This window comes from Pinus tabuliformis, chromosome 9, assembly GCF_031772625.1.
Source record: "Pinus tabuliformis cultivar Carrire ecotype Pingquan chromosome 9, CPIR1, whole genome shotgun sequence".
Classification (NCBI taxonomy): domain Eukaryota; kingdom Viridiplantae; phylum Streptophyta; class Pinopsida; order Pinales; family Pinaceae; genus Pinus; species Pinus tabuliformis.
In genome coordinates this window covers 967830469-967858078 of record NC_142307.1, presented here as the reverse complement: position 1 = coordinate 967858078, position 27610 = coordinate 967830469, and the positions used below count along the sequence as shown (strand labels likewise).

Here is a 27610-nt window from a genome sequence, read left to right as displayed (position 1 = left end):
AGAACCAACTCACATGAACTTTGGTGTGAACATGATGGTGGAAAAGGCGTAAAGAAGCTTGGGAAGAACGAGTGTGTATATTTTGCACGTTTGGGGCAGTGGACTCGGAAAAATATTTCATTTTGGAATGTGATGCATTCAAAGACATTACATAAAGTTATGAGAATATGTTAGCATAGGTTTCTTGGCATTGTCTTTTTAGCGAGGGGTTTGTTGGAAGGTTGGGCAAGCTCATCATCAATTTGAATAAGAAAATGATTAAATTGCAAAAGACAAAAAGTAAGGAACTGATGGTCCCATAAACTGTTTTTAGTCTCGTTAAAATATCATTTCATTTTCATTTCATTTCCAAGTTAGAATTTCAAAACAAAACTCACTCTTTAAATTTAATGATTTTCACACTTCCCACTGGTCTTAACAATTTCACAAAAAAAATTCTTAACATTTCCTAAATTTTTTGAAATTATATTTGACCATCCAATCAACCATGAATTACCCATCAAATTCTATCCCTTCTTATCACTGCGAAAAAACCAATGCATTAGAATATACTCCATATTACCTCGAGGGACCTTGGTCCTTGGTGTCCAAATTCTTATTTCCATAAATAGCTTATGCGTTAAGTTTTACATATACTTTGGAAAAAGCAAAAGCAATGCTCTTGGTTCTGCATAAATTTTTAACCGTGTAAGAACTAAATGCAAGGCCAACTTTTTCGCTGGAAGCCATATACAGTTTGTGCAGCGCTCCTTCTTTGATCGATTATCGATTCATTTACCACATTCATCTTTACATTTGCATACATTTTCCTTTGGACCGAACTCTAGCAATCACAAGATGCAGGTCCAGGAGTATTTGGAGAAGCACAAATTATCTCGCAAGATCGAGGAAGCTGTCAATGCTGCTGTCAGGGCAAAGGCCCCTGATCCAGTCCTCTACATTGTAAGCGAAGTTTCCTTAACTTCTCATCTTGCTTCTCATTTTTCATTCCACTCCACAACAATAACCGTTCATTTTCCTTTTTTTTCATGAATCCGCGAAGAAGCTTTGAGCTATAGCACAGTTCATGATATGTGTAATTCAGGGTTCGAGACGGTCCCCCAAGATGGTTAATAATAGGTTACATATCTACAATGTATATAACGTAGTTGTCAATGGATGCATTAATTAGTCTTTGATATGTTTATGTGGGTAACTTCTTGACGTCAGGGCAATTTGTACCAGTTTCATCTGTTTATGATAAACCTGTGATAACGCGACCATCAATTGCTGTGCGTGATTTTAGATTAGGTTTATCTTAGTTATTTTGACTGCCCCAGTGTTGATTCCCAGACCAGGTCAAGCTGGCTTAAACCTCATCTGTTATAAGTTACCGTCGGATATTTTGGTTCAAATTTCCATTCCTCATCCGAATCGTCTAACTTACTGAAGTAAATTGCTTCAAGTGGATTCCCATATTGATCAAATTCAATGCATTTGCAGTTTGCCGACATTAGAAACATGGAACAAAAGCCCCATCACGTATCGCACATTATCACATAAAATTACGACCCCAGAATTATAGCAGAGAAAACCCTCACAGCGAAAATTCTACTGTGAACAATTGCTTTTATTACATGATTTTACAACGTGTTTACAATGGGGTATATGATCCCTTTACATAGTGATTAGCTCATTAGATCTAGCCTTTAGGCTATTTGCCGCAATAATTATGGACCACTGAGCCACTGTCTAACCACCATATTAATGCTGACCTCTAAGGACACTTTCTAACCACCACATAATGGAAGACCATTAGGGCCTTACAGATATGACATTAATGACCAGTAAAGGGGTCGCTATGTCGAGCTTAAACATCATTATACCGATCGCTGAGCTAACTTTGCCTTCGATTGGGTGATTAAATTTTTCTGGAGTGTTATGGATTACAAACACAGAACCTTTATGAAAATGCAAAGGTTTAAAACAAACATAATGTTTTCTTGTTGCCAGCAATCTCGTTGACAACATAGTATTCAAAACCTGAACCAGTGATTGGACCGGTCCACCTATCAAACCTGGTTTCAAACCGGAACCGGTCAAACTGCAACTGGTCTTTAAAAAAATAAATGAAATAATTAGTTTTTAATGAAAAAACTATTTTTAAAAATTAAGATTTAAAACCATGATTCCAAACCAATAGAGACAAAATATGCAAAGTTTGCTCATCTATATACCATGTAAAGGTGAATATATCAAAATGGCACTGAGTGCAATACATATCAGCAACAAAATACATAATCAATGAGGCTCTAAATGGCCTCTAGAGTCCAAAAACAATGCTACAAGCTATGGGGCCACTGACCTACTACAAGTCTACATATCAGTGATCAACATGATCACTCCTCATCATGATCAAACTCATCACCACTACTAGACATGGGATCATCAACATGAGCTACATAAATAATCTGGCTTAGAGTTTGAGGACTCCTAAAACTCCTTTGCAACCTCAGTAGTAGTGGTAGTAGTAGCAGCAAAACTAGACATCAAAACTACAAATCACTGATCAACATGATCACTCATGAAACTCATCATTGATTCAACACTACTAGAAATGGGATCATCAACAAGAGATACATAAACATCATCTAGCTCAAAGTTTGCAGACTTGAATTGCTTAACCTTATAATATGATAAAAATTGAAAAAGTTCAACATGCCTAACCAATGATTTTGGTTTGAGTAAAGGGTTCATCTCCTCAACCTTATAATGTGGTAGAAAATGCTTAGCATGCCTAACCAATTATTTTCTTTTGAGTGAAGGGTACATTCTTGTTAAGGCCATGGTAGAGGAGTTCAAAAATCAATACCACCAACATCAACAAAGTTCAACAATCAATGCCATCAACATCAAGGTTCTTAAAGGGCTTTATGCTTTTGAGCAAATGGCAATCTCATACCTTCATGCATGATAGAATCAAATGGAAACATTGCAAACTATGAAATCTTGAAAATCATTAAGTCTGCTGAATTTTGAGCAAAATCTAAAATTCTAGTTTCTCCATATGAAATCCAATGAGGTCGAAACCACTCTCAAACATCTCGAGTCATTTCATGGTAATGTTACAAATTTAAGTAAAAGGATGAAAATGAAAAATAATGGAAAAATAAAGGGTGAAAATGAAAAAATAAAGGAAATGTCACTTTTACTTTAAGAAATGATGGAAATTCTTAAAGTAAAAGGATGAAAATGAAAAATAAAGGAAATGGCACTTTTACTTTAAGAATTTAACATTACCATTGATTGCTAGTGTTGCTAGGGTTGAGATGTGTGAGGCAAATGAGAGGGGAGACATGCTTTTCTTGGAGCGGTTGTTTTTGGATGGAAATTATTGAAGAATGTAACTAGTGTCAGTCTTCATAATTGTATTTGTCAAAAGAAATTTTATTAATAAAGAAAATGACTTATTAAAGCATGGGTTTCATGCTTGGGTCAATGTTTTCTAGGTCAAAACCTCCATTGAAGGCTTCTAGGTTTTGTCTTGAGTCAATAGTGTCATTATCATTTTTTTTAGACCCTTCTTGGGCTTTTGTATCATGTAAAAAAAATATTTTTGAATCAGAAAGGTCATTTGTCATCTCCACACCAAGTCGGCCCTGTCCTCGTGAAGTTAACTTGAATTAGGGCATTTTGACCCAACAGAAAGGTTATATATAGAGAGGCAACTCAACCTATTTGGCGTACTCACTCAACAAGTTCGATCTACAAGAAGAAGAAGTAGAAAAAGAGAGCGAAGTTGTTGGAGAAGGATAGAAGAAGCTGGAAGACCTAAATTGAGTTTTTGGGTAATCTCTCTCACACGTGCGAAGTTTTTGGGCTATTGTTGGGGCCAAAATTTTGAATCTACTGCAGGTCCAAAATTTTGTAGCTGGGGGCTAAAAATTTGTAGCTGGGGGCCAAAAATCTGTTGCTGGAGTCGAAATTCTGGATTGTAGCTGCTACTGGGAAGCTGTCACTTGGAGACTTTGACAAGGATCATCTATTGGAAGGAAGGGCTAACTTGGTGATTGGAGGAGGTCTTTGTCTAGGTCTAAAGGGTCTTGGATTGTCTCATCTTGATTTGAATCTACTAGTGGAAGAGTTGGACTGGGTTTTCCCCTTGGAGGGGTTTTGCCCTGGTTGAGTGCCTACATCTTGTGTCTCTTGTTCTTGTGGTCTTCATATACATTTAATTTGGTAATTGCTTGATGAAAGATAAACTAATAAAGAAGTAAAATAAGCCAACATAACTCACAAGTAATTATCAAGAAAGAGGAATCAAACCCTAATTCCTATAAGCATTGATTTCTCAACATGGTATCAGAGCTAAGGTGAAAGAAGGGCTAGTTGAAGATCACTTTGTTGGCTATCATTTGAAGGAAGGAAAAGCAATCTTGGAACGTAAGGCTACTCCCTCAATGGCAAGTTGAAGATGGGACTCAATATCGTGAAAATTGCAGGAAGTTGGATTGGAAGGATCATCTACAATCTATCTAGGAGAGTCAAGAGTGAAGGATTCTTGGCTGCACTTATAGGTACACTTGATGATGACAACACATGGATTATTGATAGTGGAGCCTCAAGACATATGACGGGAGAAAGTGGACAACTTCATACTCTATTAAGAGAACCATAATCACATGCAGTGGAGCTAGGAGACAACAACAATTATGCAGTCAAGGGCCTTGGATCTACATCATTGAAGTTGGAAAGTGGAGAAAAACTACACCTCAACAACATCCTCTATGTCCCAAGTTTGAAAAATAATTTGCTTTCCATTTAAAGGAGATATGGTTGCTTTTGTAGATGGTAAAGTTTTGGTTTGGGGAAAGGATTCAAGTATTGAAAAGGCAATTATTGGAGTTCGTGAAGGAAGATTATATAGAGTTATAACACCATCTTCTCAAGCCCTAGTTCACATGGAAATCAATCCTATCGAACTTTGGCATAAAAGATATGGGCATATTCATTACAAGATAATACCCTCTCTTAGTCAAATGGTAAAGGGCATCCCCAACATCAAGGAAAACCGTGAAGGAATATGCAAGGGATGTGCTTTGGGAAAAAATACTAGGAAACCTTTTACAAGCAGTGATACAAGGTCTAAGGAGATATTAGACCTCATTCATTCTGATGTATGTGGGCCCATGTCTAATAAATCTCCTTAAGGCCATATTTAATATGTGACCTTCATTGATGATCACTCTAGAAAGACATGGCTTTACCTTCTCAAGACAAAGGATCAAGTATTTGAAAAGTTTAGGGAATTTAGATCCAAAGTTGAGACCTTAACTAAAAGAAAGATAAAGACTTTGAGATCCAACAATGGAGGGCAGTATACTTCAAAAGAACTTATTGCATATTGTAAAGAAGCATGTATTAAGAGGGAGCTCATTGTTCCCTACAACCCTGAACATAATGGAGTAGCAGAAAGGAAGAATAAAACCATTGAAGAATGCATAAGGACTATGATATTTAATCAAGATCTACCAAAATTTCTATGGGGGAAAGCAGCCTTGACAACAATATACATACAAAATAGAAGTCCTCATAGAATCCTTGATAATATGATATCGGAAGAAGCATTCACAGGGAAGAAGCTATGTATAGACCGTCTCTGAATCATTAGGTGTCCCGCATACATCTGTGTTGCAAAAGACAAGTGAAGGAAGTTTGACTCTACAAGTATAAAAGGCATCTTCATTGGTTGTAGCTTTTTATCATAGGCTTACAAAATCTACATCAAAGAAGGAAGACAAATTGAAGTTAGCAGGGATGTTATATTTGATGAAAACCATGCCTACAAAAGATCCAAGGATATACCAATCAAATCTGATGAAGAAGATGTACCGCTATTTGAAGAAGAAGAGCATCATGACAAGGCAACTACAAACCAAGAAGAAGAAGAAGAAGGACCAAGTGAGCCTATTCAACCTATAATCATTCCCGAAACAAAGAAGAGGCCAAATTGGTTAAAAGCAACACTTGAAGATGTCGAAGGACATGGAGCAACTGAAGGAACTTTCAAAGAAAGCAATGCAGGAATGATATCAATCCATCATGAAGAATGGGGTTTGGGAAATCGTTCCTAGACCAAGTGACAAATCTGCTGTCACTTCCGAATGGATTTACAAAATCAAGCATGCCGTAGATGGAAGCATAGACAAATACAAAGCCAAATTTGTTGCGAGGGGTTCTTCACAATAGGAAGGAATAGAATATGAAGAAATCTTTGTTCCTACTGCCAGATATACTACTATTAGTTCTTTGGTTTCGCTCAGTGTTGTAGGAAATGCCCCCCTCCCCCCCCATATCAAAAGCCCGAAACATGATCTGTACGGATCCATGGGCGATTTGCCCTCTGAAACGCGGATCGGGCTGAAAAATACTGTTCCTGCCATTTCGGAATCATACGGCCTGATCTGCGTTTCAGTTTTTCTGAAACGCATTTTGTACGACGGATCGACCATACGATCCGCGACTTTTCTGGGTTGGATCCATATGGATCGCGACTGCTTTGCTGGGCAGCCGACATTTTCCGCCACATGGGCCAAAAAGTGGCATTTTTTTAATAATTTTTTTTCATTTTTTTGTTTTTCTTTGTTGGGGGTGGGTCCACCTCAGTTTAGGGTGAGGAGTGAAGGGATTAAAAAAGACTCTTTCATCTCTCATTTGCTCACTTTTATTTTATGAGAGCTTGGAGCTTAGATAAGAGAGGAGAGGAGAAAGAGAGGAGAGCTTGGAGGAGTGAAGGAGGAGGAGCTTTGAAGAGTAAAGAAGGGCTTCCATCTACAAGAGCTAAAGAGGTAAGTGCAAACCCCAAATTCCCTCATTTTTTTGTCGTTGTTTTTTGGATTTTTTTCCTTCCTCTCCTACTCTTTCCCATTTTTTCTACTTGTTCATTTAATTGTAGGTTGTCCACCACCTATATCCATATTCCTAGATGGTGTTCTTTTGGCTTCTATGTATCATTCCACTTTTGGTTTTAATGATGGCAAGGGGGAGTAGGAATAGAAGGGAAGAAGAACAAGAGGATAGTGGTCCCCATATGAATGACCCAATGTATGGTGAGGAGGAAGGGTTTGAAGAGGAAGGGTATGAACTTGAAGGGAACATTGAAACACTAGAGGGGAAAGCTGCATTAACATCCTTGTGGAACTATGTGACCAAACTTGAAGGGGGAAAGGGTGGTGGAAGCTACAAATTTTTGTGCCCTCATGGTTGTCATGGAGGAAAACCATTTAGTGGTTCATATACCCATGTGAGGAGGCATCTTTGTGGGGTGATGGACAGTGATGATAAAAAGGGTGCTGTGAGGATACAAATTTGCTCAAACATTTTAGCTGAACAGAGTAGAAAATACATCCAAATAGAGGAGGTTGCACAACAAAAAAGCAAGAAACAAAAAACTCAGTCTGAATCAAGTGCAACCTCTAGATTTGGTAGCTCATCTCCTCATGGTACTTCTGCAAGCTCTGGAGGTAAAAGAACAATAGGGGATTTCCTGAATGTTGCTGGGAGGGATGATGTGGATGGAAAGATAGTCCGATTTCTTTGTGCTTGCGGTGTACCATTCAATGTGCTTTGCTCTCCCTATTGGCATGAAATGGTAAAGGCCATCAATGAAGCCCCAAAAGCGTACAAGTCCCCCAACTATGAGAAAGCTAAAACAATGTTATTAGAAAGAGAAAAAGCAAAGGTTCAAAGAGCTTTGACACGTTTTACAAATGAGTGGGTAGATTGTGGGGATCCATTGTATCAAATGGGTGGACAAATATTAGAAACCAACATTTGATAAATGTTCTTGGTGTTTTTGCTAGTGGTGTAGTATTTATTACATGTCACGACTCCTTCTCCATCAGTGCATCTTCCCAAAACATTGCAGATCTTCTATTGCAATCAATCGGAGATGTTAGTTCAAATAATGTGGTTCAAGTGATCACAAATAATGCATCAAAGTGTAAGGCAACGGGAAAAGTTATTGAGCGTACTCATCCACACATCTTTTGGTCTGGGTGCCTGGTTCACACATTGAACCTTTTGATGCATGATATTGTGAAGCATAAAGAATGTGGGTGGATTAATGAGCATTACAGGAGAGGGAAACAACTCATTAGATTTATGATAGGGCATACAAGGGTAAACTACTTCTATGGCACTTACTCCAAGTTGCAGTTGCTTAAACTTACAAAAACAAGATTTGCAAGTTATTACCTCACCTTTAGGCGACTAGTGAAGGTGAGACAAGCTTTAACTAATATGGTTACCATTGAATCATGGGAGGAAATTAACACTGATAGAGATGGTGCTAATGTAGCCAAGGATACTATTCTTGACATGTACTTTTGGTCACAGGTTAAATATGTTTTGCAATTCACAAACAAATTTATTACATGATCAAGTTTGGAGATTCAGATCGACCAATAATTGGGGAGGTGTATGAGCAAATGGATAGCATGTGGGGGCAGATTAAAGACATTGTTGAGCCTAGAGATATCACCTTGTACAATTATATTCGTGCAGAGGTGGAAATCCGATGGGAAATGCTAAATGTTCCGTTGCATGCATTAGCATATGTTTTGACACCTAAATACTATCATCCATCATGGCTTTCAGCACCAACACTTGGGGCGGGGAGCAGGAGAAAACCACACCTAGATCAAGAGGTTCACAAAAAATAGATGATTGCATTGAGTAAATTATGTTAGTTTTTGGTAGCATCAGAAGTGCTCTAGCCTTGAAAATTGGTGGAGAGGCTAAGGCACATGAGTTCTAAAGAACCCAGAAACCGTTTGGTGAAATTCCACCCGGATTGTATTTTATTAAAATAATTAATATTTTTAATGGAGTTCCTAAGCCTAAACTTAAGGAAATTAAAATATTAATGGTATTAATCAAAATATGGGTGAGAATGATCTAGAAGGCGGATCAAGTCATGCTTTAATCTTAGCCGTTGACTAGAGACTTAATCTTGGCCGTTGAAGACTCAACAGGAAAAGTATAAAATGGAGGCTTGGGTTCATTTGGGAACACAAAGAGAGAGAGAAAATTGATCTGGAGTTCTATTTATGGGGCTAGGAAGCTGAGAAATTCGAACTAAGTGATCATTCAATAGCAGAGGGGCAATGAGAATCCAGGAGAAGGACTTTCCGGAGAATATTGACAGAGAGGCGTATAGAGCTTGTAGAGAGGTAGCACAGTAGCTGAGAGAGTTGACGCTGGGCCAATATGGGCCCACGCAGTCCTGACGCAGAGCCAGAAGGGCTAGCGCAGAGCAGAAAAGCTGCTTGTTATGCAGAATCCAGAACTGCTAGAACAACAGGATCCGCCGGGAGAGATGATGTAGAGGGCAGAGAAGGTGATGCAGGGCTGACACAGAGCCAATGCAGAAATAGCTGGGGTTAGCCAGTCTTGTGCCGGATCAGCCGGAATTTTGCCGGGTGAAGTGAGGTAAAACTCACTCAAATTTTCCGCCAGTATTTTCTCTGTAAAAGATTGCTAGATGAGCATCCTAGATTTGTATTCAGATATTTCTCCTGCATAATAATAAACCCTCAGAACTGCTGCATCGGTTTTCCCGCATTGGGTTTTTCCGAGGACTATTGTGTCCAAAAATAAGTGTGTCCTATGTATCTTGTTCTTTGCTCTATTTTTTGTTTCATGAGATCAAATATTTAATTAGTGTAGGCTGTAGAAGTAATTTGCTTCAGTATTCAAAGGAATAACTTGATGAATTTTAATTTAAAAAATCAAGTAGGTGAAGTAGATTCAGATTTGCTACAGTAGGGGTTCCTTTAGGGTAGGAATTTTCACATGGTATCAAAGCATTGATTTTGAAACAGGAAGAGTAGATCTAGTGCTGAGCCGTGAGGCCGAAAGCTGCACTTGGCAACAATTCGAATCCCCTTGAAGGGATTGTGCAGTCCTTGCCGGGAAGCTGATTTGAGGAAATCTCTCTTTGAGTGAAACGACAGAGGTACAATTTCCAGTTCGTGAGTTTGCAGAGGCAGAGGGAGTGACGCAGAGCCTCAGCATAGTGCTTAAAGGGCTCAGTTTCTGTCTGGGCAGAAATTCGCTGAAAAAGAATGAAGACACATAGAAGAGGAATTTTCTCCTCAGAGAACTTTCCGTCAGAAAGTTCGAATTTCTCACTCCTGAGTAGTGATTAGAGGAGTCAGTTTGACAGTTGGGTGAGATGACATCGCATGGGCTCAGAGATCAGGATAGGTTGGAAGGTGCTTCCAACTATGTCATATGGAAGACCAGAATCTTAGCTGTTTTGTAGGAATATGATCTCGAGGCCTACGTTAATAGTGTTGTAGCTGTTCTTGTTGACAACGATCAAAAGAAGAAGTACAAGGCCGAGTAGGGAAAGGCAAAGAGGCTCATTCTCAATGGAGTTCGAGATCATGTGGTCTCACACTTGCAGGGAAAGGATACAGTCCGAGAGATGTGGGAAGCCTTGTCTTCTCTATATGAAAGCTCTTCTGAACAATGAAAGATGTACTTGGAGCAAAAGTTGCAACAGAATTTGATGCAGAAAGGAGAAGGGGTGAACCTCTATCTTCAACATCTTTAGGACACTAGAGACCAACTTGCTGCAGTGGGGTCCACAACTCAGCCAACCACGATGGTGAAGATAGCCTTGAATGGAGTCTCGGATGAATGGCAAGTTTTTGTCCAAAGCATATTGGGCAGAGAAAAACTACCTTCATGGGAGGAGATGTGGGCGACTCTTCAATAGGAGGAGTTAAGGAGGGACCTAGTGAAGGTCAACCTTAGTGGCAGCAGTGGGAGTGGCACAAAGATGAAGGAGGAGGAGGAGAACGCAACTCTAGCATCGAAGGGACAGCAAAAGCCGAAGCGAAAGGACATTTCGAAGGTGAAATGTTTCAGTTGTGGCAAGATGGGCCACTATGCATCCCAATGTCCTTTGAAGAAAAAGGATAAGGATGAGAAACACGATCCTAAAGCTGCTTCAACAAAGATTGACGAGCATGAGTTTATTAGTCCTTGATGAGGTGGAGGTTGCCATGGTACAGAGACAGTTGAGCAACTATATGCTTAGCACTGGTCCATTTGGGAGCATGCATGCAATTAGAGATCGAGAAACTTTTTCTTCTCTTGTCTGGTGGAACATGCATGGAGGTGCTACTCCACTTCTACAGACTTTGGCATTGCGGGTGCTATCATAGGTGGTAAACGCTTCTTCTGCAGAGAGGTGTTGGAGTTCTTATTCTTTCATCCATAGTGTTAAAAGGAACATGTTGAGTTTAGACCGGGCAGAGAGCTTGGTTTATGTTCATTACAACTTGCTATTGTTATCCCATTACTGTGATGATGTAAAGACTAATAAAGACCTTAAGGTTTGGGACAAGAATTCAGAGGGGCCCAATTTGGAGGATGGAGTGTTGCGATTAGAGCAATTAGAGGATGCTCTTATCCAGGTATGTCCATTATGGTATGAATTTTTCTTATAAAGCATTTCTCTAATTCTCGTTTTTAATTTTTTTGTTAACTAGTGATTTTTTTTTGGTATGAATTTTTTGAATGATTCCAGGATGATGATGATCGAGTTGAGATGCCACCCCCATCTGGTCCCTTGGTTCCCAAGTTCCATGGTTCAACACCAACAACAGGGGCTTCGTCTTCATCAGTTTCAATACCACTCCCACAACTTCCACAGGCACCTTCTTCATTGCCACCACGTGGAGGCCCACCGCCACGTTCTCTTTGTGGTGGAAGGAGGAGAGATCAGTAGATATATTCACAATTTACTACTTTTGTCATAGATTAATCGCTAAACTTGTAGGCATGTTGTGAATCTGAACCTTTTTGTCTTGGCAGTGACCAAGTGGCCTATTTTGTAAACATTATTATTTGAATTTTGGACATGACAAATGCTAACAATTTCTCACTTGCTAGATAATATGCTCTATGTTTTATGTTTTATAATATGCTTAAATGTTTTATGTTCTATAATATGCTTATAAATTTGATGTATGTTTGTAATTGCTAGAATATAAATGGTTGATGCTCGAATAATTAATCATTGATGTACAATGGAATCATGGATGCCATATCTATTTTGATTTATGTAAAAATATGCATGTTTTCATGTCTTCTACAACTAATTTGGTATTTGGGATGTTTGTTTCGAATATAAATGCAAAGAAAAATAAAATAAAATAATATATATATATAGTAGACACTTTTGAGACACTTTGCTTCCTAGATTTTTGGAAAATGACGCTTTTGCGTCCCCGTTTCTAAAAAATGTCCTCGCTTTGTGCAACATTGGTTTCGCTAGATACAACTATGGGATGGAATATCCATCAAATGGATGTCAAAACACCATTTCTAAATGGAACCATTGATGAAGAAGTATATATTGAACAACCAAAAGGCTTTGAGATAAATAGCAGGGATACACATGTTTGCAGACTCAAGAAAGCTCTATATGGCTTGAAGCAAGCTCCTAGGGCTTGGTATGCAAGAATGGATGCATATCTCTTAAGGATTGGGTTTGTCAAAAGTTTTGCCAATGCAAACCTCTACATCAAGATAGTGAAAAATGAACTAGTCATTATACTACTCTATGTGGATGATTTGTTTATTATAGGTGTGGAACACAAAATTCTAGAATGTAAGAAAATGTTGGCATCATAATTTGAAATGAAAGATTTGGGACGCATGCACTATTACTTAGGCTTGGAAGTCTGGTAGAAAGTCAGTGAGATATATCTTGGTCAACATAAGTACATAATCAATATGTTACAAAAGTTCGGTATGATGGATCCCAAGCCCCTGACTACTCCCATGATCACAAATCTCAAGAAGTTAAGAAGCTCTGACTCTAGTCTCGTCAATCCTACAAGCTATCGAAGTTGGTGGGCTCTTTGATGTACTTTGTGATATTCCCACTTAGCAATATTGCTAAGGGAAATATCAATCTTGCCCAATTTTGTCTTATTTCATGTTTGCACTTAGGAGATGTGGGTTTAGAGGTCCCACATGAATTTTGGGATTAAGTGGGGGCCCAACATTAGGAAGGAAGGGAAATATTATGGCTCTAGTGGAGCATGGGGGCCACTCCATGGAGAATTATGACCCACATGTGGAAGACGCTCTCATTGGAGTGAAGTTGGTGGGGGAAAGTCGAGATGGGCCCACATGGGCATTTTGGAGGCTCTTTGAAAAAAGAGCAAGAGGCACTCATTTGGGGCATTCATGATCATTTGAGAAAATTATCTTTGACATAGCATGCTTGAGCTGAAGCCAAGTCTGCAAATGTTGTTTAGCACATGAGTGTTTCCGAGCGGAAATCTCAACCCTCGCTCCGATGGACTTTGAGTGCCAACCCAACAAGAGAGTCATACCTATACGAGTTTGTACTAGCAGTAGGGAGAGGTTCGACAGTAACAACACAGGGACTGCGCAATTCTTGGAGGAGGCACGCTTGGAGGTTGAGGAGTGAAGAGAGTTAGGGGCTGAAACTTGAGGTGGAGTCTAGGGAAGTGTTGTGGGGGCTTTTTCTAGCATTTTGGCGGAGCAACATTTGCTACAGGTTACATCTTCTGCTTGTGGAGGAGGGCCAAGCATTTGGGGGTCAATTTTGGGGTGTCAAAACTAGGAAAAATGCTTTCTGGGTTTTTATGGTTTTAATGAGGAGATGATTAATATGGCAGAATTTTCTAGGAAGATATGACGGGTCAAACAGGAGCCCCAAGGTCAACATTTGGCCCATTCCTTTGTGGCTTTTTGTGGGTTATTGGTGGAGAGCCCGAGGTTAATTGCACGGAATTTTCTGAGCATCTGAGGAGGCCCTAGCAGCAGTTCTTTGCAGCCAGTAGTGTATTTTCTGGGCAGTTCAGCGCAGTGCCAGGAGAGAGCAGCAGCAGATCAGAGAGGGATTTCATATTTTCCATTTGGGCTTTTCTAGCTTGCCTCGTGCAAGCCCAGGTGCACTCTTTCCAACACCACATTGTACCCTATTATTTATTAATAAAATGGCTCAAATCAACGCAGTTCATGGAGATTTCTGGTTGTTAAATGTGCTGTAAATTTTTGTATGTGTTTCTGCTATGTTTTCTTTGTTTAACATTATATATTTCCATTAGGAATGTTATAGTGGTATCAGAGCATGATTTTGGCCAGCTGTGGGTCTAAATCACACAAATGCTCAAGTGCTATTGTGGACTAGAATTCCAGAGGCTAAAACACTAGTCTTGCATTATTCTCTAGATCGAACGTATGCCCAAAAATGTCTCAACAGGAGAAATTTGAAAATGTTACTAGGAGCATTGAGACACTGGTGGGGTAGCTCGAAGAGTGGTTGTTAGCAAGGGTAGCAAGAAGAAACAGTAGTTGCTGACCCGCAGATGAAGAAAATAAGAGGAGCATGATTGTTGAATGAAACGCTAGTAGTAATATTGCAGAGACGAAGATGGGAGGGAGGTAGTGACGAGATGAGAGAGAACATACCCATGGAGGAGGGAGTTCATCTAGATATGTTCCAGCCAGTTGAGCATGAGGCTAATGGCACGCAGGAGGAGCACGAGGATACACCTAGTGTGACGTAGGAGTCGCAACTGTTGGAGTTCCCTTTTGTAGCCCTAGTAGACAGATTGGAGGAGGCAGTTGAGCACACATCCATTGATGAGGCATCCTGGTCTATGATAGAGCTTCAGAACGACAACCACCTACAACTGACTGATGAGCATGCCTTGCATGTTGGGTTGTCTATGGAGGAGCAGTTGGAGGCTCATGTCGAGCCCATGATGGAGGAGGATGTGCAACCATCCTTTGGGCTAGCCATTGATGAGGGGCAACATAGAGACCACACGTTGGGATTCCAGCACAGTTCGCTTCATAGGCGCATTAACAAGATCTCTAGTGTTATCAGCCCACCCCTACGCATTGGATTGAGAGAGGTAGAGTTGTCTAGACATACCAGAGGGGATGACCAGGTTAGCAGCATTATTGGGTCACCTTTGCCCATTGGAGAGAGGGAGACAGAGCTACCTAGTCAAATCTCGTGTGTTGACTTAAATAACAGGATGAGACAATCAAAGTTGCACAAGGTGCAACATCTGCATGTCAGGGTTGTTCTATGAGGTGTTGTGGACATTGCGATCGAGATTAAATCGATGAGGGGAAAAAATCGGGAAAAATTTGGTAAAAATCGGCAAAACATCGGCAACATTAAAAAAATATAAAAAAATCATTTTTTTTTCAAATTTTTAAGTATCTAAAGCATCCACTATTTTTTGATGATTTTTTGGTGATTTTTACGATTTATTGCGATTTTAATGATTTCTATCGCGATTTTTTCATTTTGGAAAAAATCTTGGTGATTTTTTGGTGATTTTACGATTTTTTTGGTGATTTTTACGATTTTTTGGCAATTTTTTCAAAATGAAAAAATTGTTGATTAAATCGCCATGTCGAAAAAATTGCTATTTTCACAACACTGGTTCTATGTATTGGAGTTCGTGCATTCGATCCCTCTCTTGGGGTTGGATGGCGAGAGATTTTGAGTTGGTACCCTATGGAGTGGGCTATGGAGATGGTGGTGGACTCAGGTGTAGTTCGACAGGAGCTTCCAGGCGCTAGGGATACTGGAAGCCTAGACTGGCAATGGGATTCAGGTGGGACTACCTATCACTTCGTAGGTATGTTGGTTGACTACGATGTGGATGGTACAGTTGACCTAGCAGTTGAGCGTGCACATTCGCTAGGGGAGTTTCGGTCAGCACCAATGGCCAACTAGTTTATGGATAGGCTTCTTGGGTTGATGAGGGCTTCTATTTTGAACATATACAACAGTGTTAGCAACTTCTGTTGATCTAGATTGTTATTGATGGCAATATTCTTCTTCTCTCCCTGTTTGACATCAGTGGCAAAGGAGTGCACGAGGACTACCCCTGTCGAACTGCTCCCCCTGTCTTGCAACATCTTTATGAATCAACTTAAGTGATGCTAAAGAGATAACCCCCATCTTTTGACGAAGATGTTCAAATGCTTCTCGAGGAAGAGGTTTTGTGAAAATATCAGCTATCTGCTCCTTAGTATTGATATATTCCAAGATGATGTTTTGTTCAGCTACTTGTTCACGAAGGAAATGATACTTGATTGGTATATGTTTGGTCTTTGAGTGCATCACTGGATTTTTGCTGAGGCTGATCACACTTGTGTTATCACAATAGATGGTAATTGGTTGATTTGTACCTATGTTGACATCTTTTAGAGCTTCCTTCATCCATAATATTTGAGTACAACAATCCGCGACAGCTATATACTCGGCTTCAGCTGTAGATAGTGATATGGATGTCTGTTTTTTGCTGAGCCAAGATACTAAACAGTCTCCTAGAAAGAATGCATTTCCACTAGTACTTTTTCGATCATCGACACTTCTGGCCCAATCAGCATCAATGTATGCAATCACAGTAAGAGTTGAGCTCTTAGGGTACCAAAGACCGAAATCAGGAGTTCCTTTCAGGTATCTGAGAATTCTTTTTACAGCCAACAAATGGGATTGACTAGGAGCTGATTGAAATCTTCCCACCGTTCCTACTGCTTGCATAATGTCGGGTCTCGTAGCAGTTAAGTACAGAAGGGCTCCAGTTATTAACCTGTAATGAGTTGCATCTACTGGAGGGGAGTCATCATTTTTGCTCAATTTGCAACTTGTGGTCGTAGGTGTGCTCATGGGTGCACAATCTTCCATTCCATATCGTTTAAGCACGTCTTTAAGATATTTGGCTTGAGATATAAACATGCCTGTCGTGGTTTGAGATACTTGTAGTCCAAGGAAGTGAGATAACTCTCCTACCATTGACATCTCGAACTCTTTTGACATATTTTGAGAAAACTCATGGCTCATCTCATCATTATTACTAGCAAAAATTAGATCATCAACATAAACAAGTGTGACTAGTAACTTATCCTCATCCGTCTTTATGTAGAGATTACTTCCTGCCACCCCCTTCTTGAAGCCTTGTTGTTGTAGATAGTGATCCAATCTTGCGTACCAATCTCTAGGAGCTTGTTTCAACCCATATAATGCCTTTTTCAACTTACAAACAAAGTTTTTTTCTTCTGTTAGATTAAACCCTTCTGGTTGCTCCATGTAGACTTCTTCCTTGAGTTCCCCATTCAGAAATGCTGATTTTACGTCCATTTGATAGATTTTGAATCTTTTTGAGCAAGCAAATGCCAAGAACATCTTAATAGCTTCCACACGAGCTACTAGTGCAAATGTTTCTTCAAAGTCAATTCCTTCAATTTGTGAATAGCCTTTACAAACAAGCCTTGCCTTGTTTATGATGATTTGTCCATCTTCATTCATTTTGTTTTTAAACACCCACTTGGTTCCTATTATGTTTTTGTCCTTTGGACGAGGTACCAGCTCCCATGTCTCATTCTTCTCAATTTGAGACATTTCTTCTTCCATGGCTTTTACCCAATGAGGATCCTTACTTGCTTGAGTAAATGTTTCTGGTTCTATCATGGATAGAAGAGCAACATCATTCTTCTTTGGTGTACTAGTCATCCTTCTTCGGGTTTGCATCCCTTCATCCATATTGCCAATAATTTGCTCTTCTGGGTGATATTTTTGGAGAAATTTCATCTTTGAAGGGGTTTGAGATGGTTCTTTTTCCTTGGTCTTTTTCTTCTTTTTCAGGTTCTTCTTCTTCAATGAGAGGATCAACTTCATGTTCTTCAATTTCTTTTTCTAGAAGGTCTTCATCAATTTTTACATCAATGCTTTCCACTATTTTCCGTAGTCGGTTATTGTAGCACTTGTAGGCTTTGCTTCTTATAGAATATCCAAGAAAGATCCCTTTGTCAACCTGTGAATCAAATTTTCCCGGTGAGTCATCATTGGTTTTTATGAAGCACTTGCTTCCAAAAATCTTGAAGTATTTTACTGACGCAGGTCTTCCTTTCCATAATTCATAAGGAGTCTTTTCATTATTTGGTCTCAATTGAGTTCGATTCAATGTATAGACAACTGTCCCGACTGCTTCTTTCCAGAATTTTGTCTGCAAGTTAGCTGCTATTAACATTGTTCTTGCCATTTCTTGAACTGTTCGGTTTCTTCTTTCAACTACCCCATTTTGCTTTGGTGTTCTGGCAGCAGAGAGTTCTCTTTTAATTCCATGTATTTTATAGAATTCATCAAATTCTTTTGATGTGAATTCTCCCCCTCTATCTATTTTGAGACACTTAATCTTAGAGTCCTTTTCATTTTCCACAAGAGCTTTAAGATTCTTAAAACACTCAAATGCTTTGGATTTATATTTTATAAAATATACCCACATCATTCTAGTATAGTCATCAACAAATAAAGCAAAGTACCTTTCTCCTTGGAGTGTTGGAGTTCTAGTTGGTCCACATAAATCAGCATGAATGATCTCCAAAGGCTTTGATGTAGAGAACTCCTTGGTCTTGTGACTTGTTCTAGTTTGCTTTCCATGTTGACATGGGTTACATACTCCTTGATTTGGTTTGAATAACTTTGGAATGTCTCGTACTGCTTTTATCTTGCTGATATTGATCAAGTTATCGAGGCTTGTACATTCAAGTCACTTGTGCCACAACCAACTTTCATCTGTTTGACTTAAGTAGCATTTATCTTCTTGAATCTTGTTCAGAATATAGATGTTGTCTGGTGTTCTAACCCCTTTCGCCACAAGTTCCCCTGAGGAAGAGTTCCTTATTTCACAGTCTTTGGTGCTAAAGACAACATTATGTCCTTGATCACAGATTTGGCTAACACTCAGGAGGTTGTGTTTGAGCTCGTTTACTAGCAAAGCATTTTGAGCTTTTCCTTTTCCATTAATAAGAGTAACAGTTCCTTTTCCAGCAATTTTGGCAGATCCACTTCCAAAGGATACATTTCCTTCCTTTTTGTTCAATGAGACAAACTTCCCTTTGTCCCCTGTCATGTGTCTGGAGCACCCACTATCCACAAACCAATGATTTTCATTATTTTGAGCACATAGAGCTAGGCCACATTTATCCGTGTTGGGATTCTCACTTCTTGCTTTTCCTCTTTTGAGTGGGCAATTTTGTTCAATGTGTCCATTATTATTACATAATGAGCAAATCAAATCAAATTTGGCCAAGGGATCAAAAGAGTTGTAGGTCTTGATTTGTCCTTGCCCTTTGGGGCCATATGGTTTGTTTATTTGATCCTTCAGTTTTGGTGTGTCATTCTTACGAGCCATGCAATGTCTAGCTTGATGACCAAAATTTTTACAATGGAAACAATGCCCAAAAAAGATAGTTTTGTACTTGTTGTAATAGCCATGATTTGAATCAACATTCTTCCTTGGAGTTATTCCCGCTTCATTCTTTGGATTTGAGATGGGCCTTTGATGAAATATTGTTTTGTATCTGTTGTAACATCCATGATTCAAATCAACATTCTTCCTTGGAGTTACTCTCTCTTCATTCTTTGGATCTGGGATGAGCCTTTGATGAAATAATCTTTCTTCTTTTGGGTTGCTGGAAAGTACGTCGGCATAGCTTTTTGCATTATTCTTAGTACTTGATGATTCTCCTTTAAAACCTATTCCAGATTTGTCATGTTGAGGTTTTTGATTATTTAGGATAGTGTCAAGTATTTGAGAGCTTTTCCAACCCTTTTTAACTTGCTCCAATTCCTTCCTCAGAGATACTATTTCGGCTTCATGTTCTTCGCAAGCTTCTTCTTTTTCTTTTAGCTTATTTTTCAAGAGATCTTCCCTTCTTTTTGTTTCCTTGTTTTCTACCTTGAGAGAAATGATTTTATTTCGTAATTTCTCATTTTCTTCAATGGCACTTATTAACAATTCATCTACATTTCCATCTAGCCCTGAGTCATCATCATTTGTGAATGCCATGAATAATACTTCTTGGCTTCCAGCATGGTCATTTTCTTCATTTGATTCTTCATTACCTCCTTTGCGGTGAGGGAACTGGTTAGTTGATTTCTTTTTGATGACTACAAATTCATCTTCATCAGACTCATCTTGCTTAGAGAGGAAATTCTTCTTATTGAACCCTTTCTTTTTGTATACCATCCTTTTAGAATTTTCTTCATCATCACTATCATGCTTATGAGGACATTTTGTAGCATAATGACCTATTTTTCCACATTTGAAACAAATAAGAGGGTATTTACCTTTTAGCTTAGATCCTTTCTTCAGCCTTCGTACAAATTGCGTCAATTCGGATTCAACATCAGAGTCATCACTACTGACATTCCTTTCTTTCCCCTTTTTTGATTTTGAGGCCTTGAATGCTGCATCTTTGGAACTTGGGCAACCTTTTCTCATCTCATAGGCAATGAGGATTCCATGGAGTTCATCCATCTTGAGAGTATCTAGATCCTTCATTTCTTCTATGGCACTTACTTTGGAGTCAAATCTATGTGGGAGAGATCTTAAGATCTTTTGAGCAATGGTGCTTTCTTCAATGTTTTCTTCCAATCCTTTAAGAGAGTTGACCACTTCAGCTACTCGGAGAAAGTATGATGCAATATCTTCTTCATCATCCATTTTCAGACTTTCAAATTGCCTTCTATGGGTTTGAAGCTTTGCCTTCTTGACTTTGGAGTCCCTGTCGTATAAGCGAATTAGCTTATCCCATACTTCTTTGGCAGAGTTACAATTCATGACTTTTGTAAATTCAAAATCAGTGATTCCACTAGTGATGGAGTTTAAGGCTTTTGCATTTGCAACATAGACTTTCCTCTTGTCTTGATGTGTTGGAAGAGTGGAAGCAGCTATGTACTCATTTTAGATCGAATGCCAAACTTCAGGTCCAAGGGACATTAAGTAGTAGGACATTCTTTTTTTCCAGAAACCAAAATTTGTGCCATCGAACAGAGGAGGTCTTCCTGACACTTCTTGATTTCTCATCATGACTAAGAATCCTTCTTCAAGCTGTTAGGCTGATATGAAGAAGCCCGCTCTGATACCAATTGTTGGAAATACTGGGGGGGTGAATCAGTGTTTCTTTTCAATTATTATTTTTATCAGTTAAAAACATTTATATTTGGAACACAGAAATAGATAACAGGAAAGCCAAGTAAGTTTAAGAGCGAAAGATTGAGGAGGAGCCACATCGGAGGAGCCATATTGGGAGTATCGCGTGTAATGTATGCCCAAGAAGAACCGAGAGAAAGAATTCATCAAAAGAAGCAAAGAGGAACATATCAGAGCAGAGAATATTGGAAGTTGTCAGACCAGGAGCATTATATAAAATATGAACGACGGAGATGAGTTTTCGTTCTAGCGGAAAAGGAATCCGGAGGAGTAGAGCTATCGGAAGCCAAAGGAAAAACTATTGGAAGTATCGCATATGCTAAGAGTAAGAGCCATAACGGAGGAGTTAATAGTTAATCTCGTGGTTAAACGATTAAGCGCTTTATTTAAGTGATTGATTAATGCACGTGATTATATTCCAAAAGGCGGGTTTGTAATAGTGGCAGTGGTTTTCAGGTGGATGCAAAATGGTAAGTGGTATTTAGAGGAGAGCGTCCGATTCCATTCAATGGTTGACACGTAGCAACTAGAGGAGTGAGAAAAACCGCTCATTTCGGGCGCGTAACTCTCGTGCAAGTGGTCCACCCGAAATGCATGTAGGCCGTTGGATCTAGTGCAGGTTGATTGACGGGGAAGGATCAACAGACGATTTTGGGTTGATCGGGTTAAGTCGGGATCGTTAGATTTGGAGAGAAGAGATCTACGGTGCAGCAAGCTTCCGATGGATTGTGTTGATCGGACTGAGTGTTGATCATCGGATCTAATACAGAAGAAATCGATGGTGCGGAACGAGGACTCCTATTATATCGCACCCTAATGGTATATCGCGTCTGCCATATCGGGAGTTATGTATCGCAGTGTTTAAGGCCTTGTCACGTTAAAACTCCGATTGCGATAATACTGCGGACCCACTGCTCCATTGTAATACGCCCTATTGTAATATCGCGTCCGCCGCGTCGGAAGATATGTATCGCAAGTTATAAAGGGATGGCACACTATAAACTGCGATTGCGATATTACTGTGGACCCAATGGATTCATTAAAAACAGTTTATAATCATATCACATCCAACAGGGGAATCGGCTATCGGCCATCGGCTGTACTATGGGCACGACTTATAAAGACCTCCATGATTGTTGTGATTGCTGTAAAGAATAAGTCTATTGTTTGAATAATAATAAAGATGGCCTCTCTTCCTAATTAACGTGTCCTGTGAGTATCTGTGAGTATTGATGAATTCGAAGAGACAAAGGAAGTCGAAGAGTGAGCATAGAAGAAGCTGAAAGATCAAGCGAGCGTTGAGGAAGCCGAAGCTCAAGCGAGCAAGGAGGAAGCCAAAGGTCAGGCGTATCAGGCATATAAAACAGAGAACAAGGAAAGTTTAATGTTGCTGGCGAACTGTAAGAAAAAAAGGGAAGCCAAAGTTCTGGCAGAAGTGGAAGGAACAGGAGGATAGAAGTAAGTCATAGGTCCAACAGGGTTGGGAGCAGAGAATTACAACCAAACAGATCCAGACAATTACAACAAAGGGTTGGAGCCCTTGAGGTTGGTGCTCCTAAATTCAAGGTTGGTGCCTTGACAAGACAGAGTTGGTGCTCTGGAGGTTGGAGCCTCACAAAGAGTCCAAGTTGGTGCTTGGCAACTGATTGAAACCATATATATATATATATATATATGTACTTGATTTATTGCAAAGATCACATTAATAAAAGCATCTATTCCTGTTATCTATTTCTGTGTTCCAAATATAAATGTTTTTAACCAATAAAAATAATAATTGAAAAGAAATACTGATTCACCCCTCCTCCCCCCCCTTAGTATTTCCAACAACTTCTCCCCACAAGAATTTCGGTAGACCTTGCTCATAGATCATGCCATGGGTGGCTTCCGTAATGGTTCGATCCTTTCTTTTAGCAGTGCCATTTTTCTCTGGAGTGCACAGAACAATTGTCTCCCTCTTAATGCCCACCTCTCTGCAAAAGTCACTGAATTCATTAGATTCATATTCAATTCCATTGTCAGTCCTCAATGTCTTGATCTTCTTTCCTGTTTGATTCTCGAATCTCCACCAATGCTTTGAAAGAACAAAACCACTTGAACACTTCAATGTTCATCCTCCTATTTAAGAAATAAATCCATGTTTTGCGTGAGAAGTCATCCACAAAGATTGCATAGTATGTGTATCCTCCTAATGAAGTTTCAGGCAAGGCACCAAACAAGTTAGAATGGATCAATTGAAGAATATCAGTTGTCTCGCTTTCACTAGAAGTGAATGGTCCCTTTGTATGTTTCCCAGCTACACAACCTTGGGAGACTCCTTCATGGTTCATATGAAACTAGGGCATCACTATGACCTGTTGATTTGTGGTAGCATTGAATGTGCTCTAGCCATGAAAATTGGTGGAGAGACTAAAGCACATGATATCTCCAAGACCTAAAAATGGTTTGGGGAAATTCGACTCGATTAGAGAGATATTAAAATAATTAATATTTTTAATGGAGTTCCTAAGTCTAAACTTAGGAAAATTAAAATATTAATGGGTATTAATATAAAACTGGGTGAGAATGTTCTAAATGACATGGATCAAGCCAAATCTAATCTTAGCCATTGACTAGAGACTTAATCTCGACCGTTGAAGATCAACAGGAAAAGTATAAGAGGAGGCTTGAGGGTCAGTTGGAGATACACCAAGTTGATTAGTTAGTTTGATTTTCTGGAGCAGGGCTTGCTGAGAAAATTCGAACAAGTGATTTGTTGCAGCGAGGGGTAGTGAGTACATAGCAGAGAGGTAGAGATAGTGCCAGAGGGCCAGCGCAGTGACTGAGGAGGCTACGTAGAGGCAACAGGAGCCACACAGAGGCAGCTAGAGACTCTACAGAGGTCGAGGGGTTTGCGTGGGTGACATAGAAGGCCAGAGAGCTGATGTAGAGAGGCAGAAGGCTGACGCAGAGGGTTCTATAGCTACGCTGAGGCTAGCAGTGTTGACGCAGAGCCTTAGAGAAACGCCAGAAGGATTTTCGTGGGGCAGACTTGCTGAATATTTGTCTCTTAGAAGAGGTATTACTAGCGTGTAAAAATCTCTGTTGGGTGAGCTAGTTTGGTACCCTAGTTGTACTCAAGAAATTTGCTTAATAATAAAACCCTCAAAACTGCTGCACCGGTTTTCCTGCATTGGATTTTTCTGGGGACGATTGTCCAAAAATAACGGTGTCCCTTTTGTGGTTGTCTAGTATTTTAGTTGCTGATCTGTATATGAGTCAAGGCTGCATTTGTGTTTATTTTTAGTATTTATATGTATAAATAACTTGCTAATGGAATAAACAAGTATGTGCAATAAACCAGATAATGCATTTGGAATTTTTGAGGTGTCAGACTTAGAAATTTCAACATGACCCTCTTCCTTACCCCAGGTAAGGCTTTGTAATGTAAGTGGGCAAATCTCCGGTGCCATAGCTCACATTGAATAAAGGTATCGCTTGTCAATGCTCCTAACGGACTTCCACCAACTTGATAAAGACCATCAACCCTAACCCAAGAGTAAAAGAATCTTTGAAGTTTCTATGCCATACATGTGTACCTTTCCATCAATGAAAGCCACCTTGAAGCCTTTTTCTTCCATTGCTGAAATAGACACCAATTTCTTCTTCAAGTCGGGCACATACAAGAATTCTTGAAGATGTATGGTTTGACCATAGTTTAAGTGAAGAGTGACAGTTCCTATCCCTTTTACAGGGTAGGTGGCATTATCTCCAAGAATAATCTTTAGATTACTTTTCCTCTCAATTAGCTTTGAGAGGGCCTCCTTATATCCAGTGAAATGCCTTGAGGCTCCACTATCTATTAACCAATGATCCAAAGTATCCGGAGGAGAGGCAATAGATAGAGCAAAAATAAAATAGAACTCATCTTGTTTTTCTACAACATTATTTTCATCATACCTGGCATTCCTTGTCCTCTTGGGAGGTCGATTATTTCCTTCTCGAGCAGCGGGAGCATTCCTTTTTCCTTTATTGTTGTACCTGTTGTTTCTTTGATTGTTATTGCTTTTGTAATTGTTGTTGTTGTTGTCATCTCTTGGAGGATTTTTCTTGTGAGGACACTCTCTAGCATAGTGGCCAAACTTGTTGCAATTGTAACATCTTCCTTTGCCTCTTCCTTTGAATCCCTTCTTAGATCCTTGAGAGTGAGTTCCCGGTCAGTAGTAACTTCTCCAATAGATAGATAATTTTTGACTTGAGTTATTCTCATAAAATAGGATTGGTAAACCCTCCTTTATCCATCTTAATATCCTTCAACTTGTTCTTGGGAAAGAGAATTTGATTTGCATTGTTCACTTTGAACATCCCAACCAACTTATCATACATTTCCTTAGAATTTGCCGAATCAGAACCATAGGCAACCAAATGCTTTTGAATGGAGTCAATTAAAATTTTCTTAGCTTTGACCTCACCTTTTTAATACTTCATTCTAGCAGCAGCGGGTGCATTTGAAGGAGGCTTCACCACTTTCCCTTGCACATAGTCCAATACTTCATGCTCCTTCAAGGTCAAATCAAGTGTCATCTTCCAGACATGATAATTTGACTTGTCATTGAGCTTATCCTTAGTCTTGAAATATGAAGTAGCAGCCATGGAGACTAGTCCTTGTCAACAAATATCTTGGTGATTGCTTGTTCTCTTGCTTGGGCTTGTCCTCACCTTAGCTCTGATACCATGTTAATTTTAGGTAACAATGGTATGTTTTACAATTATTTCAAGGTCCCTTTATTAGCCCAATGACAATTCCACTTCAATTTTCAATAGCAATAACATAAACCATTAATTCACATTGACAGTAACTGTAGATAGAACATAAATAATAAAATGCAGAAGACAAGTCAAGACAAGAGAACACCAATATTTGGCTAAAGCCAGGGAAAAACCCCAAGATGGGGAAAGCCCTTAATCAATCCTTCTTATTATCAAATATCAAATGTTCGGCAGAGAGAGAATGTCCAATAGAGTACAATGATGAAAGTCAAAGTCAATGTGACTTGACTTTTGCAAATTACCCAAACCAATGTCAATCTGATCAACTTGATGAAGTTCTGCAATTCTGTAAAGTCAACAGCAGTCAACGTGCCCTAACCAGTCAGCAGTCAACGATCAAGACACCTCCTTTTTAACTCGGTCAAAGTCAGTCAAACTCGACATTCCTTGCTGGTCAAACAGCAGCAAAAACAGAACAAAATAGCAGTCAAACCCAGTCAAATGATGAAGTCAACCTGTGGTGAAAACAGTCCAAGAATTCGCACATGTGAAGAAGAATAGGCTGCCTCAGACTTGTATGAACCAATCAAAGGAGAGAGAAGAAATGCTGTGTGATGAATGTGCAAAATGAGGTTGAAGGTTCCCTTATTTATATGTGTTGGAGGGGGATCAATTTGTCCAATTTGACCCCAAGCCAACCTTGATGAAATGTGCACTTATGGGCTTGACACCAAAAGCATATTTCTCCTTTTCCAATTTCAGTGCTTCGATGGTCGATTTTGGTCTTCTTGAAAAGAGGAATTTTGTCCAAACATCATCTTAAATCAAGAGATGCCCAAAGTGGAATTCGGCCTTAGTTGCACATTTTAACACAACATAACTCACAAGTAATTATCAAGAAAGAGGAATCAAACCCTAATTCCTATAAGCATTGATTTCTCAACAGAAACAGTCCCAAGTTTCCCTCAAAGTCACTTCAAAACTCACAAAACTGCATTCTGTGGGGTCTGCGGTTGGCCTGGCAATAAACCGGCTGGTTTATGACGGAATTGGCCGGTTTATGGCCGGTCATACCAAAAAAACAGTGGGGATGCTCAGATAACCTGGTTTTTCAACTGGTTCAATGGCCTGGGCTAATGAACCGGCCAGTTTGACTAGTTTACGGTTCGAACTGGCTGATTTTGAATACTATGGTTGACAGTCGAAGGTACTCAGCTTTTGTGTGCCTGTTGAATTGTTGATGTCAGATTTTCTAGACCATGGTAACAGATTTTGTATTCAAAGAATCTCTTAAAACCTTAGGTAACTTTAAGCTTTACAACCTATCAGAACTGCCATCTTCGAATGCTAGAAACTGAAACACATACTGCAGAAAATATATACAGAATTCTCACATGCCTGTCTTAAATCACATCACTGTTTATTATGGTAGAAGACAGAATAACAATGCTGTAGACAAACCCTACTTCTTCACTACGAAATGAAGTTAAAAACAAACTGACAACTTAAACCCTACCCTAAGTCCTCTTTTATATTGTTTACATTAAAAGGATCCGACCCTTGATCTATTTCTGGCCGTGGGATTAATGCCATCAATGTTCATGAAGAATCTATTGTTAATGGAGTGCTCCAGCAAGAAGAATAACCTCTTTGGGAACTGTGCCCTCTCTCCAATAATAAGTTTTCCTCACACACTTCATCTAAAAGCTAGACAAAAGAAACCTAAAAACAGAAAAAGAACTTCCCTAAACCTGAAAAAGTCAATTCAAAAGCAGAAAATTGACTAATTTTGGAAAAACTTA

The 27610-nt window shown here is 39.4% G+C and overlaps 1 protein-coding gene across 1 annotated transcript in view; it reads left to right on the top strand.

Annotated features, from left to right (window-relative positions):
• The first annotated feature begins 624 nt into the window (after window positions 1-624).
• ENOC (cytosolic enolase) overlaps window positions 625-27610 on the top strand; it is a 269816-nt gene continuing 242830 nt past the window's right edge. The window contains exon 1 of the mRNA XM_089437891.1: window positions 625-942. Coding sequence (XP_089294017.1) covers window positions 838-942 — 105 coding nt within the window. The 5' untranslated portion in view covers window positions 625-837. The remainder of the gene's footprint in view (window positions 943-27610) is intronic.